At 44.0% G+C, this 18,470-nt stretch overlaps 1 protein-coding gene across 1 annotated transcript in view; it reads right to left on the reverse strand.

The window, feature by feature from the left end:
- Window positions 1-4,960: 4,960 nt before the first annotated feature.
- Window positions 4,961-18,470, reverse strand: part of LOC126210203 (uncharacterized) — a 158,945-nt gene continuing 145,435 nt past the window's right edge. The window contains exon 12 of the mRNA XM_049939381.1: window positions 4,961-7,066. Coding sequence (XP_049795338.1) covers window positions 5,119-7,066 — 1,948 coding nt within the window. The 3' untranslated portion in view covers window positions 4,961-5,118. The remainder of the gene's footprint in view (window positions 7,067-18,470) is intronic.

Consider the following 18,470-nt stretch of genomic DNA (forward strand, 5'->3'; position numbering starts at 1 on the left):
CTTCATGGCTATGTGCAGTAATATGATAATCTTACTAGGCGCAGACTGAAACTTGACTACAGACTAATGCAGACTGGCTAATCAGCGGTCTGTACACTCGTTATAATACCTCGAGCGTTCAGGTATCACGGCGTGAGTGTGATCCGCGAGGAGAAAAGGTTCTACGTTAGCAGCAATCTCATTGGCTGCATTACATATTAAGACGCGGATCGGCGGAAGCAGAATTTGGTCCGTCTTTATGGCAGCGCCATCTCGTAGTGCGGAGACAGATGAGCGCTGTCCCTGCACTGTTGTGCTTAGCGGGGCGCGCTCTAGTGGGAAAGTTGTGTACGCGCTGACTACGTGGAACTATGTACACAACACAACAAAAACTGCTATTACCGTTACCATTATTATTATTATTATTATTATTATTACATGTAACAATATAAATGAGAAATGCGCATTCACACACCACTTAGCCAAAAAAATGTAGCCATTCTAAAATAACCTCAAAATTAACGTATTTCAGGAGCATAATGGTATGTACATGCACTTACCATTATGTTCGTGAAACTTACTAAAGACAGTATATTTACAAAATAACATACCTCTGAGTCATCTGAATCGTTAGGAATGTATTCTGGATCCCTCTCGAAGATATTAGTATCATTGGAAGTATATTCCTCGTCTTCTGCCATGTTTACTGTTGCCATAATCTCGGAGATGTTTTTATTTGCTGCCATTGTCTCTGTCACTTACCATTATGTTTCCGCAACAGACGGACAGTGGCACTTACCATTAAGCTCCGCCCTGACATCTGTTGAGTGAATTTGTAACTACTAGTAAGTTTACCGCATTGTGCATCCCACAGGTGGCGTCATTAGCCATCTACCGCAAAATACACGGCAATGGCGCTTTACCATTGTGTTCCCCCGAGCAGCTCAATTAAGGATTTACTAGTAAGGATAGGATTGAGAATGTTGCAGAGAAGAGGGAAATCATACAGGCCTCATGTTGATAAGGTCCTATCTGTTCTGAGAATGAGTGAAAACAAAGATAATTTACTCTACTTATAAATGTCTGATAGCAAAGGTAAGCACTGGATCAATGAAATTTGTCACTCCACTCTTTTCTTATAGTTAGAAGAATGAATCTCACCTTGAGTCAAGAAAGATTTGACTTTCTGTCTGGTATCGCTGCTATTGTGACCATATCAGTCCTGCTACAAACAAGTGAAATGGTTTAGTGCCAAAAATGGTAGAGGATACTGAACCCTGAGTTTGCTCTATCGCCTTGTCAGTAATTGCACTCCCCCTTATTTATCTAATATCTGAACAGCACAGCAGGAACACCCATTCTCGATGAAATAAAATCCACTATATACAACTGCATAACACAATTATCCCTGAGAACAATTTTCCGTATCCTTAACCTCTACAGTCATCTACTGAAAGTCTGTTCTTTTTAAAGAGTTCTTGTCACCATCATTTCACTCTTCTTCTCCTTCATTATCACTTTTTTTCTGATAACACTAAACACGCCTTCAAATTTGCTAAAACAATATTATTGTTATTTTTAATGCCATTTATTATTACTATTATTATTACCCATTATTATTATTATTATTATTATTCATTTTTGTTATTTGTGTTGGTAATTTTAACTGTTCTCATAATAATTTCTCAGAGGTATATGACTGAACAAGAGGTATGAATAGAATTTTGAGAATGTTTTGTACTGCTTTTTGATACATTTTGTTCCTGGTCCCAAATAAGTGAGGGTCTTAGGGACCTAATCTGGGCCGGGTAATGCACAATATAAAAATAGATTTTCTTATAAAATTATTTATAACAATTACTAATAAACAAACACAAATAAATTTTGAACTTCATTACAACATTTAGCACACACGGAGTTACATTTACACATTTCGTTGCTACTGTGCTGTACTGTGCATTACAGCTTTTATCACACTCAACAGTTTTCTCCTTTGTGCAATTCACAAGTGTACAATACCAAGCACTGAAGGAGATTACACAGTTAACAATGCTTTTAAACCTCATATAAATAAATTAATACTTAAAGTTCATGGCAATTTTTCAACAAGGTGTAATACTTAATACCACCAAAGAGACGTGCAGAGTTTTCTGAAAAACATCCACCAGTAAATCTATGACAAAGCAATCTGCGAGTCACATGAAACAGTAGAGTTCAAACAGTATGTCAGATCATGGAGATACTCAAAAGAAGTAAACACAAGCTGATAAAAAATAGACAGGTGTGACTACAGACGACGTTGCCTATCTTCAGTAATAATGCCTCTCTGCTTTCTGATACACATTTTGACCCTTTAATTTTCACTTGTTGCTGATTTACTAGCACTTCCTCTGTCCTAACACTCGCCACTTGACAAAGAGGATCAAGGACAGGAAAGGAGGACTCAATAGGCAACTGCTGAAATAGCAACTACTGGTGCTGAGATTATGGAGGCTCTAGCAGGAGGACACGGTGAATTTCAGGGTTTGCAAACTGGATGTTATGCTATACGTGAAGAAAGATAAATCTGTAATCAAACTAATGGTTAGTTTGAACAAAACAGTGCTTTAATAGAGTTGGTGCCATTGGCAGTGATGTAACCTTGCCTTCCTCTAATCTTTCAACTAACTTACCTAGCCAGTTATGAAAGGATCCAAGTTAAATGCAAACACCAAACCTTAGTGAAAAAAAGGTAAATATGAAATGAGAAAGTTTAAGAAAATACTAATGGATGATATAGGGATGCCAGGTACATGTACCAGTGGCGTGAAATAGTACACACATTGGCTTCAGAATACTTGTTCTGAACAACAAACAATCTGTGAGTTAAAAAGCTAAAATATGGGCATGGGCATGGAATGAAAACAAATGGGGACAAGAAGGATCAGGGACAAGAGTGGTGGAAGAACAAGTTTTGCCAACAAAGTGGTTTATGCATCTAGAAAGTACTGAGGAGCAGAAATAATGAGATTATTGGGACAACATAGCAGACAAACTGCTATATTGGAAACAGAATAAAGCATGGTAGATGAAGCAAGGAGGGCATAAGAAGGAGAAGACCACATGCAGAGACAGAATTTCTTACAAAAACCCCAAGCCCCCGTTTAAGAAAGAAATTGTAAAAATATGGAAACAGCATGAGAAATGCGTACCTGAAGATAAATGCAGATGCTAGCCTAGTCTACAGGCTGCCCTGTTGTATTTGAATACAATGGCACCTGTGCAATATCCTCAATATGTAGGAAGTGTCAGTCAAGGCCAGAACACTATTTTGTATAGTTGTGTGTGTATTATGTCAGAGCTACACAAATTTGAACACATGCAAATTTTTGGTGATCAAATGGGTGTGTTTCTGTAACCGAGGTAACCAAAGCATTCGGTGTTCCGAGAAGCACTGTACCGGAGATTTGTACCGCACACAGGGAAAATGGAAAAACATTATCCGCTAAGACACAACGCCAACAATAGTGTGTTCTGAATGGTTGTGACAAACGGTCATCGGAGAGCATTGCAACATAATGTAAGAGGAAGTGGTTGCAAAAGTCACTGTAAAACTGAATGTTGCACTCGCGAATCCTGTCAGCACAAAAACAACGTACAGGGAGCTTCAAAGAGGGAATTGCAGAGTGAGATGGAATTTCAAAACCACTCACCACTGATGCAAATGCCCCTAACAGGAAAACATGGCACCAAAGCCGTAAAACCAGGGTTACAGAGCAACAGAATAAAGTAATTTGGTCAGTAGACTGTTTTATACTGTTTCCAACTTCTGGCCAAGCTTACATCCCAAGAGTAAAATGTGGCAGGGGTTTGGAGATGATATGGGCAGTCTTGTTCTGATTTTTCATCTGCTCCATGGCTGCTGTGCAAGGTCACATTACTGCCAACGACTATGTAACCATTTTGTCTGATCATGTGCATCACATGGTATAATGTTTGTTTCTCAGTGGTGATGCTGTGTTACAAGATGTCAGGGTCCCTGCTCCCACAGCTTCCATTGTCCAAGACTGTTTTGTGAGCGTGAAAATTAATTTTCACATCTCACCTCAACACCGCAGTCACCAGTATTACTGAGCCTTTGTGGTCTGCTTTGGAGAGAAGGGTGCACGATCACCATCCACCTAGATCGTCGTTACCTGAAGTTGTGACTAATTTGCAGAAAGAATGGCATAAGATTACTTTAAAAACCCACGCACGAGCTGTATTTATTTATTCTGAAATAACTTATTTATTCATTCCGAGATAAGTGGTAGCCATTTTGAAAGCCAGCGGATTTCCTACACCACATTAATCATTGAAATGTGTTGCATTTTTGGTTTTTCCAATAATTTTCATCCATCCCCTGTATATCTGGAGCACAATACTGAATGAAAGTGAGTTACAGACAGTGGGAATCTGCAGGATAGAAGAGAAGATATCAGCAGCTTTTTTATTTAGCCTCTTGAATTACACAATGCATTTTGTTGTGCGCGCTAATGGGTGCCAGAACACAATCGTATTACTAAAAAATAACTACCCAAATTCTCTAGACCTTTAAACTCACTGAATATTTATGGAAACATAAATTTTACTGTGAGAAGTTTCTGATTAAAACTGCTGAATAGTCGTGGGGAGCACTACAGACATAATGGCTCCAGATATGCTGTCCACCTCCCCCTTTTGTCCTCTCCCTACATTTCTTCTTTTGACCTTCCCTATTTCCGCTCCTTATCAAGAGCAAAAGAGATAATAACAAAAAATTTAAATGAAAACTATCTGATACTGTTTAAGTTAGTGAAGAAATACTTACAAGTTGATCACATCAGCTCAGTATAAGCTAACATATTCATACAACCTGTGTCAGTCAGATTTTTCTCACAAGTGAGTCTGTGCCGTGAAAACTGTGCAGTAGCAGAACACCAGCAGAAAGGCATATCACTCCCCCCCCCCCCCCCCCCTCAAGGACAGATAGATCACATCAGGCTAGAATCCCACAGTGCATATCAGTGCTAATACAGCTCATTCTGGCATTATCATCTGTACCTGTAGGTCTCTCCTCTTTGCTGACCCTGGATTTGCAAACCCCACCTGAGAATGTCACATCTACGTCCTTGTGGAATACTAAGACACTTTCTTGTGTTTACCTCGCTTAGTAAAAACACTTACAGATGCGTTACAAGTATTGCAATAAACACGTTCATGTTGCACAATGCCATTGGAACCCTTCTTTGTAACTGTAAGATCATGGTTATGATGATGATCATAATGATCCACCCGCTTAACGTCTGTCGCAGGTGGGGGCGGAAGCATAAACTGATTATTTTGCCGAATACGTGAGACAGTCTTCACAGTTGTCGTTTGGGATCCCGAGGAATTTTCCGGCCAAACACAGTGGACGGTCTTCACAGATGTTGCCTGATTTCGGAAAGAACTTTCCAGCTGATCACGTGGGGCAGTCTCCACAGTTGTCATCTGTGATCCCGAGAAATTTCCCGGTTGAACACATGAAACAGTCTTCACAGTTGTCATCTGGGATCCTGTGAAATTTTCAGTCTTCCCAGTTGCTATTTGGGATCCAGAGGAATTTTCCAGCCGCTCATCAGTAACAGTACTAACAGGTGCAGACTGAAACCCAATCTGATGTTGCGATTGACTGGGTGTGGCATTCCCAAGAACTAGAGTCTGTGGAGTTACTGCTGGTGTGACCATAGGCTGCGATGAACTAGAATTTGGGACACCATTTGAAATCGGTGGTACAAATACAGGAAGTATAAATGTCTCTTGACTGGGAATATTATGGGAACTCATGGGTTGGACTGCCGTCTGGACTGGTGAGGGGTTACTTACAACTGACAACTGGGAAGGTGTCGGAGCCGGTATTGCGTAGCACATTTGTCCATTTATGATCAGAGGAATGCAGAACATTTCACCTCCAGTTTGCTTGGGCATAAAATTGTTCGCAAACCCTGTGTTGGGGGCAGTTGCTGCTGAGTTTACATTATTTTGCACCACATTAGTAGGCAACTGGACAGGAGAGAGAAGAGTTGTGCCCAAGTTTGCATCATTCTGAGAACTCACTGAGAACATCTCTGGCTGCTTGTAAATATTTTTCTTCACTGTCAGCTGTTTACCTGCAGAACTGGACGCAGATATGGCAGTATCTTGCAATGCAACAGTGTTATTAGTGCACTGTGGGTTCACTGAATTCATCACTGGTTGTGTGTATACAGCTTTCTCCATTCTAATCTGGTTGCTAGACAAGTTTCCCGCATTAAATGCTTCTTGCTTCTGTCGTTCTCCATTATTCAACGGTGACGGGCAAGGTTGTACTTCACTGTCTTCTTCGTGGAACGACCCGACAACTTCAGTGATGACAGGTGCAAATGGTGGAGGCGAATCGTGAAGTGCATTTGTTGGAGATTCAGTCTGCGAATCATCAGTTATCGAGTTTCCATTCGCACGGGCCATCGATGATGGGGGAGACAATACGTAAGGGCTCGTACGACACAGAATGTGTGGCACTCGCGATGCTGCACCTCGAGAAAATACCTTTGCCGTAGATGGATTGCGTACTTTCACATTTCGCTTCAACAAATTTGACTCTGTGTTTTCTAGAAGATCCTTTGCGCTTTGCAGTAATTGCTCTGACCTGTAATGAGCAACGGAGTGTTTGTTCAAGTCTGTCTTCTGATAGAAAGCCCTGGGGCATTGTTTACAGACATACGGTTTGTACCCCGAATGAATCCTCTTGTGTATCTTCAGAGAATAAGCGGAGGTAAACATCTTGAAGCACAGAACACAGCTGTATGGCTTTTCTCCAGAGTGGGTGCGCATATGCCTCTTGAGATTGGAAGCCAAGGTGTCCGTCTTCAAGCACACCCTGCAGATGAACGGCTTTCTCCTCGGCGGGTGAGACCTCACGTGTTTGCTCACTTCTGCAGTGCAGGAGAAGGACATGGAGCAACTGCTGCAGCCATACACATCCTGCACCACACTCTCGATAACAGTCGGCTGGGGAGGAGCTACAGAAACAATGAGTGGATTGCCACCATCGTCCTGTGCATTATACCTGAAAAGAGAGGACCCATTGTGAAAAATACAAACATTTCAAAGAGTAAGTCTGCAGGCTATCAAAGCTCATGTCAAAATGGTTCAAATGGCTCCGAGCACTATGGGACTTAACTTCTAAGGTCATCAGTCCCCTAGAACTTAGAACTAATTAAACCTAACTAACATAAGGACAGCACACACATGCATGCCCAACATAGGATTCGAACCTGCGACCGTAGCGGTCGCACAGTTCCATCTGTAGCGCCTAGAACCGCTCGGCCACCCCGGCCGGCAAAGCTGATGTCATTGAAAGTATAACTTTCTAGATTTTTTAGGCTGCATCACTCTTCTTCAAAGTTCTTCGTCACAATTGACACTTCATCCCCTCTGCTAGGATCTCACTCAGAGACCTTGTGGTGTCCACCGTCAGCTGAACGTTGTGCAAGACCAGTGTCACACTCATTTACAAAAGGGAATTTTCCTGCACTTGTTCTGAAGAAGTGGAGTTATTGAGGGCAATTTTTTAGGCTGCTATTGGCAGGCCATCATCATCAGACAAGTATAGCACGAACACTACAATGTGGCAGTATTATGCTGGGACGTGTTTCAGACTACGGTTGGGTAATATACCGGTAGAAGTCAGGCCTGCACTACCACGTTTACAACACTGCCAACCTTAGCAAGTATTTGTGCCACAGTCATTACCAAATGATTTGTGTACTCAGCTTTACTTTGTGCTATGTGGTACTCACTGTTTCCTTTTCTAATTTTGAAACGAGTGTCGAGGTTAATCCTGGTTCATCACAGGGTTTTAATATGATTCCCACGACAGCAGAAGTGGTTGGCAATCCCTATGACTGTGCATAAGTCATGCTTTTGCAGAATGGGGTTGAGGAAGGCAGGATTTCTTCCCCTGCACCTCTCCTTCCTCTCAGGTGGTCTAAGTTTCCATTTGTCTATGCTCACGGCTGAATGACACATTAAAGTGTCCCACATTTTAGCGATGAAAGGCAGAGAAAGGGAAGTGGAGTGTTTACCAAAATATTACCATTGTGCCGCACAAGCTGGCTTCTGGTAATTATTTGTATTCCTCACACATTTAAAACTGAGACTGAAAACTGCAGTAGCGCAGCAAGAGGACTGCAGCTACAATGTGTATTTCAACAACATACGAATGGTAGCCAAAGCAGGTAACCTCTACAGATAGTGTGTGAGAAGCGGTTGATACTTGGAAAAAAAGAAAGAAAAAAGAAAGAAATGATCCACAGAGATGATGACTATAGGCTTCCAGCTTCATGCTTTCCCACTGTCCAAGAAGCAAGGAATACTGACACCTCCAAGGCAACAATAATATGTTGGTAAACGTTTCTCCTCTCTTTTTCTGCCAGATGACAATGGTCCACCAATATAGCAAGCTGTAAAATTTTACCCAATAACTCTTGCTTTTCAGAAAAGTGCAAGAAAGCTCCCTTTTCTAAGTGAACGTGAAATTGTTCCTATATTATGTTCAGCTTACAGGTGACACCAGAGTAGTCCTGAATGACATCTCAGGAGAGGGGTTGAAACAACTTATGAAGAAGAAATCTGAAGAGGAATTGACATGGCCTAGCAAACTAGAAGATTTTACCTTCATGCTCAAAGACTGTCATAACATAAATGATCACAAATTGCCAAATGCAGACGGAGTTGTCATTCAGTCAGGTTCAGTCTTTTCATATCAATAAACTCTATTCTACATTATTTTATGGATTTATTTCTTCATTATGGGTGGATAGCCTCTATGAATTATTCAATACAATTTTCCACTTCTGGCTTTTACTGCACTATTTTAACATCAGCTTATGCGCCACTGTCAAGCATAAGATTCGATGTCATATTTGGGCATGGAAGTAGCCTGAAAATGCTGAAATATGACATAACATTCAATAGTTTTTAAATATCTTTGGAAAATGACGATTTGGCACAATATCTGCATGTCACTTTATTAATAAAACTACCAATTTCAGTCAACCAACAGACCATTCTCAGGCACATACATGCAATTCAAAAGACCATAACTAGGCAATTATTACAAACAAAAATCAATCAGCATATATCCATAAAACATTTGTCACGTAACCTATACTTATTTACAGGGCACGTGTCAAACGATGATGATTTGTATCTAGATAAATATTATACATTAATTGCATAAAAATTTCAGAATGCAGGGAAGTTCCCAATTTATCTATTAATCAATATATTAAAGGACTAAAGTGGTATACATTACCTGATCAAGATTATCACGACACTTTAACCTGGAGTGTGTCCACGATTTGCCTTTACGAGGGCTCGAATGCTGCTGGAGGCACTTTCAGTGAGGTGTCTGAATGTCTCTGGAGCAATGTAAGTCCATTCTTCCTCAAGAGCCAAAGCGAGAGAAGATAGTGAGGTCAGATGCCAGGCTCCTGACCAAAGTCGATGTTCTTACTCGTACTGACTGTGCTCCACGGATTCAGGTCACGACTCTGTGCCAGACAGTCCATCGCAGGAATGTTACTGTCCACCTCACAGATACTGCTTTATGGTGCGATCATTGTTATGCTAATACAGTCAGTCATTGTTCCCAAACTGCTCCTCGACTGCACGCAGTGAACAATGCTGTAAAATACGTTAATATCCTTCTTCATTTAGCATTTTCTTAACTGTGATAAGGGACAGCAGCCTAAACATGAAAAATAAACCATTACATCACCTCCTCCATACTTTACTGTCGGTATTACGCATGACAGCAGGTAACGTTCTCCAAGCATTCACCAACCCCGGACACTTTTACTCATTTGCCGTAAGTACAGTGTGATTCATAACTCCGAGTCATTTATTTCCAGTCATTCGCTGTCCAGTGGTGTTGCTCTTTAGATAACCTCAAATGTCACTTAGCACTGACTACAAAAATTTGTGGCTTATGAGAAGCTTCTCAAACATTGTATCCATTCTTTGTAACTCCCCATGCACAGTCATTGTGCTAACTGGACTACTGGCAGCACAGGTGATACCTTCTGCTGATTTCATACAGTGTTTTACAATCACCCTCGACAATGCTCGACAGTCCTTGTCCGCAAGTATATGAAGTCTGCCCGGTTTCGGTTGAGCTGCGGTTGTTCTTTCATTTCCCGCTCTGCGATCACACCGTCGGCACACGTTTTTTGGGAGGTTCACGAGGATTGAAATGCCCCTCATAGATTTGTTACTCAGGCGACATTCGTGGACTAGTCCACATTAAAAATCACTGAGCTCTCCTGATTCATCCATTCCGTACAGTTTCTCTACTGCCAACACAATTTTTATATTGGCAAGCCCCACTCTCATGACACCTAGTGGTCGATTTTGCATTACATAATAGTGTCCAGATACTTTTGATCAGATAATGTGCTGCATTATGCAGGAGTAATCTTTAATGCTGCTACAATTAATCAGAAAAAACGTGTTTAATCTCATTAGGCACAAAGAGGTGACTTTGGGCAACAAATTAAAAGCAGTGGATGAACTGTGATACATACAGTGGCATGTAAGAACATCGGTCATGAGCAGTTACAGAATGGCAAGATACCCTGTAAAAGCCGCTGGGATTCAGTAACCGTGAAGCTGTGGAACTGCCAATACCGTGCTTTCAACCAAAAACACATTTTATTAAAACTTTTATCCATTCTGGATTTGGAACACTGTGACTGTCTTGTTAAAGGTTTCAGGAATTACTGCAGCCAATCGCCATTTTTTCTTCAATTCTTTATCTATTCGTGACCATCTTCGAACTGCCTAGCGATTCATCGTCAGATGATACAATTTAGTTTGGAGTATTGTGGGGGCCGTGCATCTGTGGCAAATACAGAGATGAAAAAGTGAGCACTGCATGTGCAAAGAATATTATGATTGTAAGATTGTGGGAATTAGTGAAGTTCGGTGGCAGGAGGAACAAGACTTTTGGTCAGGTGATTACAGGGTTATAAATACAAAATCAAATAGGGGTAATGCAGGAGTAGGTTTAATAATGAATAAAAAAATAGGAGTCCGGGTTAGCTACTACAAACAGCATAGTGAACGCATTATTGTGGCCAAGATAGACACGAAGCCCACGCCCACTACAGTAGTACAAGTTTATATGCCAACTAGCTCTGCAGATGATGAAGAAATTGATGAAATGTATGATGAGATAAAAGAAATTATTCAGGTAGTGAAGGGAGACGAAAATTTAATAGTCACGGGTGACTGGAATTCGTCAGTAGGAAAAGGGAGAGAAGGAAACATAGTAGGTGAATATAGATTGGGGGGAAGAAATGAAAGAGGAAGCCGCCTTGTAGAATTTTGCACAGAGCATAACTTAATCATAGCTAACACTTGGTTCAAGAATCATAAAAGAAGGTTGTATACCTGGAAGAATCCTGGAGATACTAATAGGTATCAGATAGATTATATAATGGTAAGACAGAGATTTAGGAACCAGGTTTTAAATTGTAAGACATTTCCAGGGGCAGATGTGGATTCTGACCACAATCTATTGGTTATGAACTGCAGATTGAAACTGAAGAAACTGCAAAAAGGTGGGAATTTAAGGAGATGGGACCTGGATAAACTGAAAGAACCAGAGGTTGTACAGAGTTTCATGGAGAGCATAAGGGAACAATTGACAGGAATGGGGGAAAGAAATACAGTAGAAGAAGAATGGGTAGCTCTGAGGGATGAAGTAGTGAAGGCAGCAGAGGATCAACTAGGTAAAAAGACGAGGGCTAATAGAAATCCTTGGGTAACAGAAGAAATATTGAATTTAACTGATGAAAGGAGAAAATATAAAAATGCAGTAAATGAAGCAGGCAAAAGGGAATACAAACGTCTCAAAAATGAGATCGACAGAAAGTGCAAAATGGCTAAGCAGGGATGGCTAGAGGACAAATGTAAGGATGTAGAGGCTTGTCTCACTAGGGGTAAGATAGATACTGCCTACAGGAAAATTAAAGAGACCTTTGGAGAGAAGAGAACCACTTGTATGAATATCAAGAGCTCAGATGGCAACCCAGTTCTAAGCAAAGAAGGGAAGGCAGAAAGGTGGAAGGAGTATATAGAGAGTTTATACAAGGGCGATGTACTTGAGGACAATATTATGGAAATGGAAGAGGATGTAGATGAAGATGAAATGGGAGATAAGATACTGCGTGAAGAGTTTGACAGAGCACTGAAAGACCTGAGTCGAAACAAGGCCCTGGGAGTAGACAACATTCCATTAGAACTACTGATGGCCTTGGGAGAGCCAGTCATGACAAAACTCTACCATCTGGTGAGCAAGATGTATGAGACAGGCGAAATACCCACAGACTTCAAGAAGAATATAATAATTCCAATACCAAAGAAAGCAGGTGTTGACAGATGTGAAAATTACCGAACTATCAGTTTAATAAGTCACAGCTGCAAAATACTAACGCGAATTCTTTACAGACGAATGGAAAAACTAGTAGAAGCCGACCTCGGGGAAGATCAGTTTGGATTCCGTAGAAATGTTGGAACACGTGAGGCAATACTAACCTTACGACTTATCTTAGAAGAAAGATTAAGAAAAGGCAAACCTACGTTTCTAGCATTTGTAGACTTAGAGAAAGCTTTTGACAACGTTAACTGGAATACTCTCTTTCAAATTCTGAAGGTGGCAGGGGTAAAATACAGGGAGCGAAAGGCTATTTACAATTTGTGCAGAAACCAGATGGCAGTTATAAGAGTCGAGGGACATGAAAGGGAAGCAGCGGTTGGGAAGGGAGTGAGACAGGGTTGTAGCCTCTCCCCGATGTTATTCAATCTGTATATTGAGCAAGCAGTAAAGGAAACAAAAGAAAAATTCGGAGTAGGTATTAAAATTCATGGAGAAGAAGTAAAAACTTTGAGGTTTGCCGATGACATTGTAATTCTGTCAGAGACAGCAAAGGACTTGGAAGAGCAGTTGAACGGAATGGACAGTGTCTTGAAAGGAAGATATAAGATGAACATCAACAAAAGCAAAATGAGGATAATGGAATGTAGTCAAATTAAATCGGGTGATGCTGAGGGGATTAGATTAGGAAATGAGACACTTAAAGTAGTAAAGGAGTTTTGCTATTTAGGGAGTAAAATAACTGATGACGGTCGAAGTAGAGAGGATATAAAATGTAGACTGGCAATGGCAAGGAAAGCGTTTCTGAAGAAGAGAAATTTGTTAACATCGAGTATAGATTTAAGTGTCAGGAAGTCGTTTCTGAAAGTATTTGTATGGAGTGTAGCCATGTATGGAAGTGAAACATGGACGATAACCAGTTTGGACAAGAAGAGAATAGAAGCTTTCGAAATGTGGTGCTACAGAAGAATGCTGAAGATAAGGTGGGTAGATCACGTAACTAATGAGGAGGTATTGAATAGGATTGGGGAGAAGAGAAGTTTGTGGCACAACTTGACTAGAAGAAGGGATCGGTTGGTAGGACATGTTTTGAGGCATCAAGGGGTCACAAGTTTAGCATTGGAGGGCAGCGTGGAGGGTAAAAATCGTAGAGGGAGACCAAGAGATCAATACACTAAGCAGATTCAGAAGGATGTAGGTTGCAGTAGGTACTGGGAGATGAAGAAGCTTGCTCAGGATAGAGTAGCATGGAGAGCTGCATCAAACCAGTCTCAGGACTGAAGACCACAACAACAACAACAACAAGATTAATTTGATGGTATTACTGTTTTTATTCCTGCGGCAGGCACTGCTCTGGAAAACATAATGTGTGCTTACCACTATCGTTAAATATCCAGTGAAACAGGCACTTTTCCACCGATGGCAACTCCCACATACTTTACAAAATATAAACGAACCAACGAGTGTGGCCGTTGTTGTCTCCAAAGAGTTTTGTGGAGACAGAGAATTTTCTTTGCTCATTTTTCGTTTTGTGTGGCATTCGTAATAAAATATATATTTACTACATTACCTTCTTTATAAAAAATATTATTACTATGTTTTTACACTGCAAAATTTTCTTATGGTATTTACAAAATCTACAACAAAGTGTTTAGGACAATATTTCTGGTAGTGAAGTTATGTGTAGTAGCCACCAGAAAGATCGCGGGAGGCGCACATTGGCACGGCGCGTCACGGACGGTAGTTGCCGCAAGTAGAGTCCCGTCCACCAGAGGGCACGTGAGAATTCGGACGCGACCTCTGCCGGCATGACAACAACAACAACAACAACAACTCCGGCAGCACGGGCCGTGCCCAGTCAGTTAACATCGGGTATGCCTAGGACACAGTCCCGGTCTACGCTAAGTGAAGTGCGACGTAAACGTGAACAGTGTTACTACACAATTGGCGACGAGTAGGGTCGTTCTTTCGCGTGTTGCGTCGTTGTTCCGGTTTCGCAGCTTCTCCACGGCATGGAGGATTTGGTGCGAGTTTTGGTTGCGAAGCAGACGGAACTCATGGCCACCATGAAACAAGTGTTTCCGGCGTTGCTCTCCACGCCGTCTGCTCCGGTGCCGTTCCCTCCTCCCTTTCCCCCGTATGACGAGACGGCGGAGGATTGGGACGCATATGAACATCACCTTCGGCAGCATTTCCAGGCGTTTCATGTTGCCGATGCGGAGGTATGTCGTGCTCTCTTCTTGTCTTGGATATCTCCCTCGCTGTATCAAGTTTTGCGGCAGCTAGCGCCGTTGCAGGAACCCTCGTCCTTGTCTTTGGTGTATTGTGTTCCTTGCTGTCTTCATATTATCGCCGCCGCACGCATGTTGTGGCAGCTAGGGTCGAGTTCTATCAATGCAAGAAACAGCCCCATCAGTCTTACCGGGCGTGGGCCGCTACCCTGCACGGTCTTAGTCGCAAGTGTCATTTTGTCACGGAGCAGTCGCGAGAGTCGTACGCCCACGTTATGGTACGCGACATCATTGTTCGTTCGGCCCCTGATAGGGAGGTCCGGCAACGGGCCCTGCAGTTAGAAAACCCTTCCCTCGAGGAAGTCCTGTCCATTGCTCAATCGTATGAAGTCTCTCACGCAGCAGGTCAACAGCTGGAAGCGTGGTGCGACGTCGCGGCGGTTCAGGGCGGCGCGGCCGCGTCCACTGTGTCAGGGGTGGACGACGTGCAAGCGGTACAATCCGGCCGTTACGGCCGCTCCCGCACGGCGCGTAAACAGAATTCCGGCCACCGGCCCCTGTTGCCGTCCTGTGCGTCGTGCTATATACATCATGATCGGTCAGAGTGCCCCCAGCGTTGGGCCGTTTGTCGCAAATGTAATAGAAAAGGTCACATTGCTAAAGTTTGCCGCTCAGCCTCAAAAGAATCGAAAGAAGCAGGTACAGAGGACATGGACGTTGACATTCAGAAAGTTTCATCGGGCCAGGCTCCCGACGCATCGGCACGCAAACTCTTTATCGAGGTGTCGGTTCGGTCGCGCCGGTTACAACTGCAAGTCGATACGGGCGCGGCAGTTTCGTTGTTGAATGCACAAACTTATTCCGACCTTGGATCGCCCACGTTGGAGCCAGTTTACCGGCGTCTACGCAGTTATGGTAAACAGTTCATTCCCCTACTGGGTCAATTCACTACCGACGTGACTTACAAATAAGTCACTCGGCCTATTACTTTTATTGTTGTCAGTGATGCGAGCTCAGCTAACCTTTTTGGCCTGGATGCCTTTCAAGCTTTCGGTTTTTCTATCGCTGACACCATACAGTTGGTCTCCGAAGACGTTCCCTATCAATCATTGGAATCTTTGATCTCCGACTTTCCAGATATTTTTGAGGAGGGCCTGGGGCGTGTTTCAGATTCTGAAGCTCACTTAACGTTGAAGGCGTCGGCTCACCCGCGTTTTCTACGCGCGAGGCAGATCCCCTTGGCTCTCCGCCCTCAGGTAAAGGAAGAGCTAGACCGGCTGACAGCCCTAGGGGTCGTTCTTCCCATTTCTTCCAGTGAGTGGGCTTCGCCCCTCGTTATTGTAAGGAAGCCCTCGGGAAAATTACGTCTTTGTGGCGATTTCAAGGCCACCATTAATTCCCAATTGGTGGTGGACACCTATCCTTTGCCTCGTGCTGATGAATTGTTCTCCTCCATGACGGGAGGCCAATATTTTTCGAAAATCGATCTGTCGGAGGCTTATCATCAGATACCACTTGATGAGGACTCCAAACAGTTGGCGGTCGTCAACACCCCGTTTGGCCTTTACCAATACCAGCGGTTGGCCTTTGGAATATCCAGTGCCCCGGCGATATTCCAGCGTAATCTTGAGCATGTCACGTCGACAATTCCTCATTGTATTAATTACCTGGATGGCATAACTGTCACAGGCCGCAGCACGAAGGAACACTTGCACAACCTTCGCACCCTCTTTCTCAAATTCAGGTCTGTGGGCTTGTGTTGCAACCTGCATAAGTCAACCTTCTTTCAACCATCCATTGAGTATGTGGGCTACACCATCTCTCCGCACGGTATCCAGCCACTAGGAAGTTTGGTCCAAGGTATCGTCAACCTTCCTTGGCCCGCTTCGCTGAAAGAGTTAAAAGCTTTTTTAGGCAAGATAGCCTATTACCACCGGTTCATTCTCAGGGTTTCCACTATAGCCCAGCCCCTGTACTGCCTTCTGCACAAGGGTGTTCCTTTTGATTGGTCGCCTGCATGCGAGCGAGCGTTCACCTCGTTGAAGGGCCTCCTCACGTCAGCCCCTTGTTTGGCTACTTTTGATCCCCATAAGCCGTTGGTCCTGGCTACAGATGCTTCGCAGTATGGGGTGAGGGCAGTCCTGGCCCATCGCAACGCAGATGGTTCCGAGCAACCACTGGCGTCTGCGTCTAAAACGCTTAGTCCCGCGCAGGCCCATGACTCCCAGGTGGAAAAAGAGGCTTTGGCCATTGTCTACGCTGTTACCAAGTTTCACCCTTTCTTGTATGGCACGAAGTTTCAGTTAATCACTGACCATAAGCCGTTAATATCGTTATTTGGCCCCGCCTCTCAGATTCCGGATAGGGCGGCCCACAGACTACAGTGCTGGGCCTTGTTCCTCTCTAAGTACCATTATGACATTCATTTTCGCCCTACAGTACAGCATGCCAATGCCGATGCTCTTTCCCGTCTTCCGGTGGGCCCGGATCCTACGTTCGATCGAGAGGAGATTATGTGTTTTCATTTGGATGTGGCGTCCCGCCAAGCGGTTGATGGCTTCCCGATCACTAGTTCTCGAGTCGCCAGGGAAACGGCAGCTGACCCGGTTCTCCGGCAAGTAGTTCGCCTCATTCAGCAGGGGTGGTCATCCCGCCCTCCGAGCCGGGCCTCGGACCCTCTTCGTAATTATTTTCTTCTACGGGACCGCCTCTCGGTCTTGGAAGGCGTTCTCCTTCTGGCTACCGATGATACAGCTCCTCGCATGGTTGTTCCTGCAAGTTTACGACGGGAGGTCCTCACGTTATTACGTGCGGGGCACTGGGGTGTTTCCCATACTAAAACCTTGGCTCGCAGACATGTGTACTGGCCCGGTATTGACAGAGAAATTGAGCACTTGGTGGCCGCCTGTTCCTAGTGTGCGAGCTAACAAGCATCTCCCAGGGCAGCGTTCTCTTCATGGCCGCCGGCAACCCAAGCATGGGAACGTGTTCACATCGATTTTGCGGGCCCGTTTTTCAACGGTTTTTGGCTCACTGTCATTGATGCTTATTCCCGATTCCCATATGTGGTTCGCTGCTCCTCAACCCCTTCAGAAGTTGCAATCCAGGCACTATCAAAAATCTTTTCTGTGGAAGGTCTGCCAATCACCCTGGTCTCGGACAATGGACCTTCCAGGATTTTTGTAGGAGCTTCGGTATTCGGCACGTTTGCTCTCCCCCCTTCCATCCACAATCGAATGGGGAAGCCGAGCGCATGGTGCGCACATTTAAGACGCAGATGAAAAAGTATGTGCACGAATTTCCTGCGGAGGAAGCATTGACGTTTTTCTTGACGGCATACCGGACCACACCAATGGGAGAACGCAGCCCCGCAGAGCTCCTCCATGGGCGTCAACCTAGGACTCTGCTGCACCTCCTCCGGCCTGGTCCTCGCCAGTCTTCACAAAATGAAGTACCTGGCTTTCCACTGGGTATGTCGGTCTGGGCCCGTGGGTTTGGTCGCAATCCATGCTGGATACCAGCGGTGGTCCTGCGCCGAAATGGCCGCCGGCTCTATACCTTGCAGGCGGGGGACCGGGTGGTACGTCGTCACCAAAATCAGCTACGTCCACGTTCGGGCACCCACCCTCCGCCCTCTCGGACACCGGCTTCCCCATTGCCGGCACCTGTGTTGGTTTCACAGGGGACGTTGCCTCCTCTCCCCGCTGTGCCTCTGCCGCACTGCGATGGTTCTCAGCCTTGGCAGCCTCCAGTAGCTCCAGCACCGGCATCGCCATCGTTTGAGATGCCCCAGCGAGAGC

Source organism: Schistocerca nitens, chromosome 10, assembly GCF_023898315.1.
Source record: "Schistocerca nitens isolate TAMUIC-IGC-003100 chromosome 10, iqSchNite1.1, whole genome shotgun sequence".
Taxonomy (NCBI): Eukaryota; Metazoa; Arthropoda; class Insecta; order Orthoptera; family Acrididae; genus Schistocerca; species Schistocerca nitens.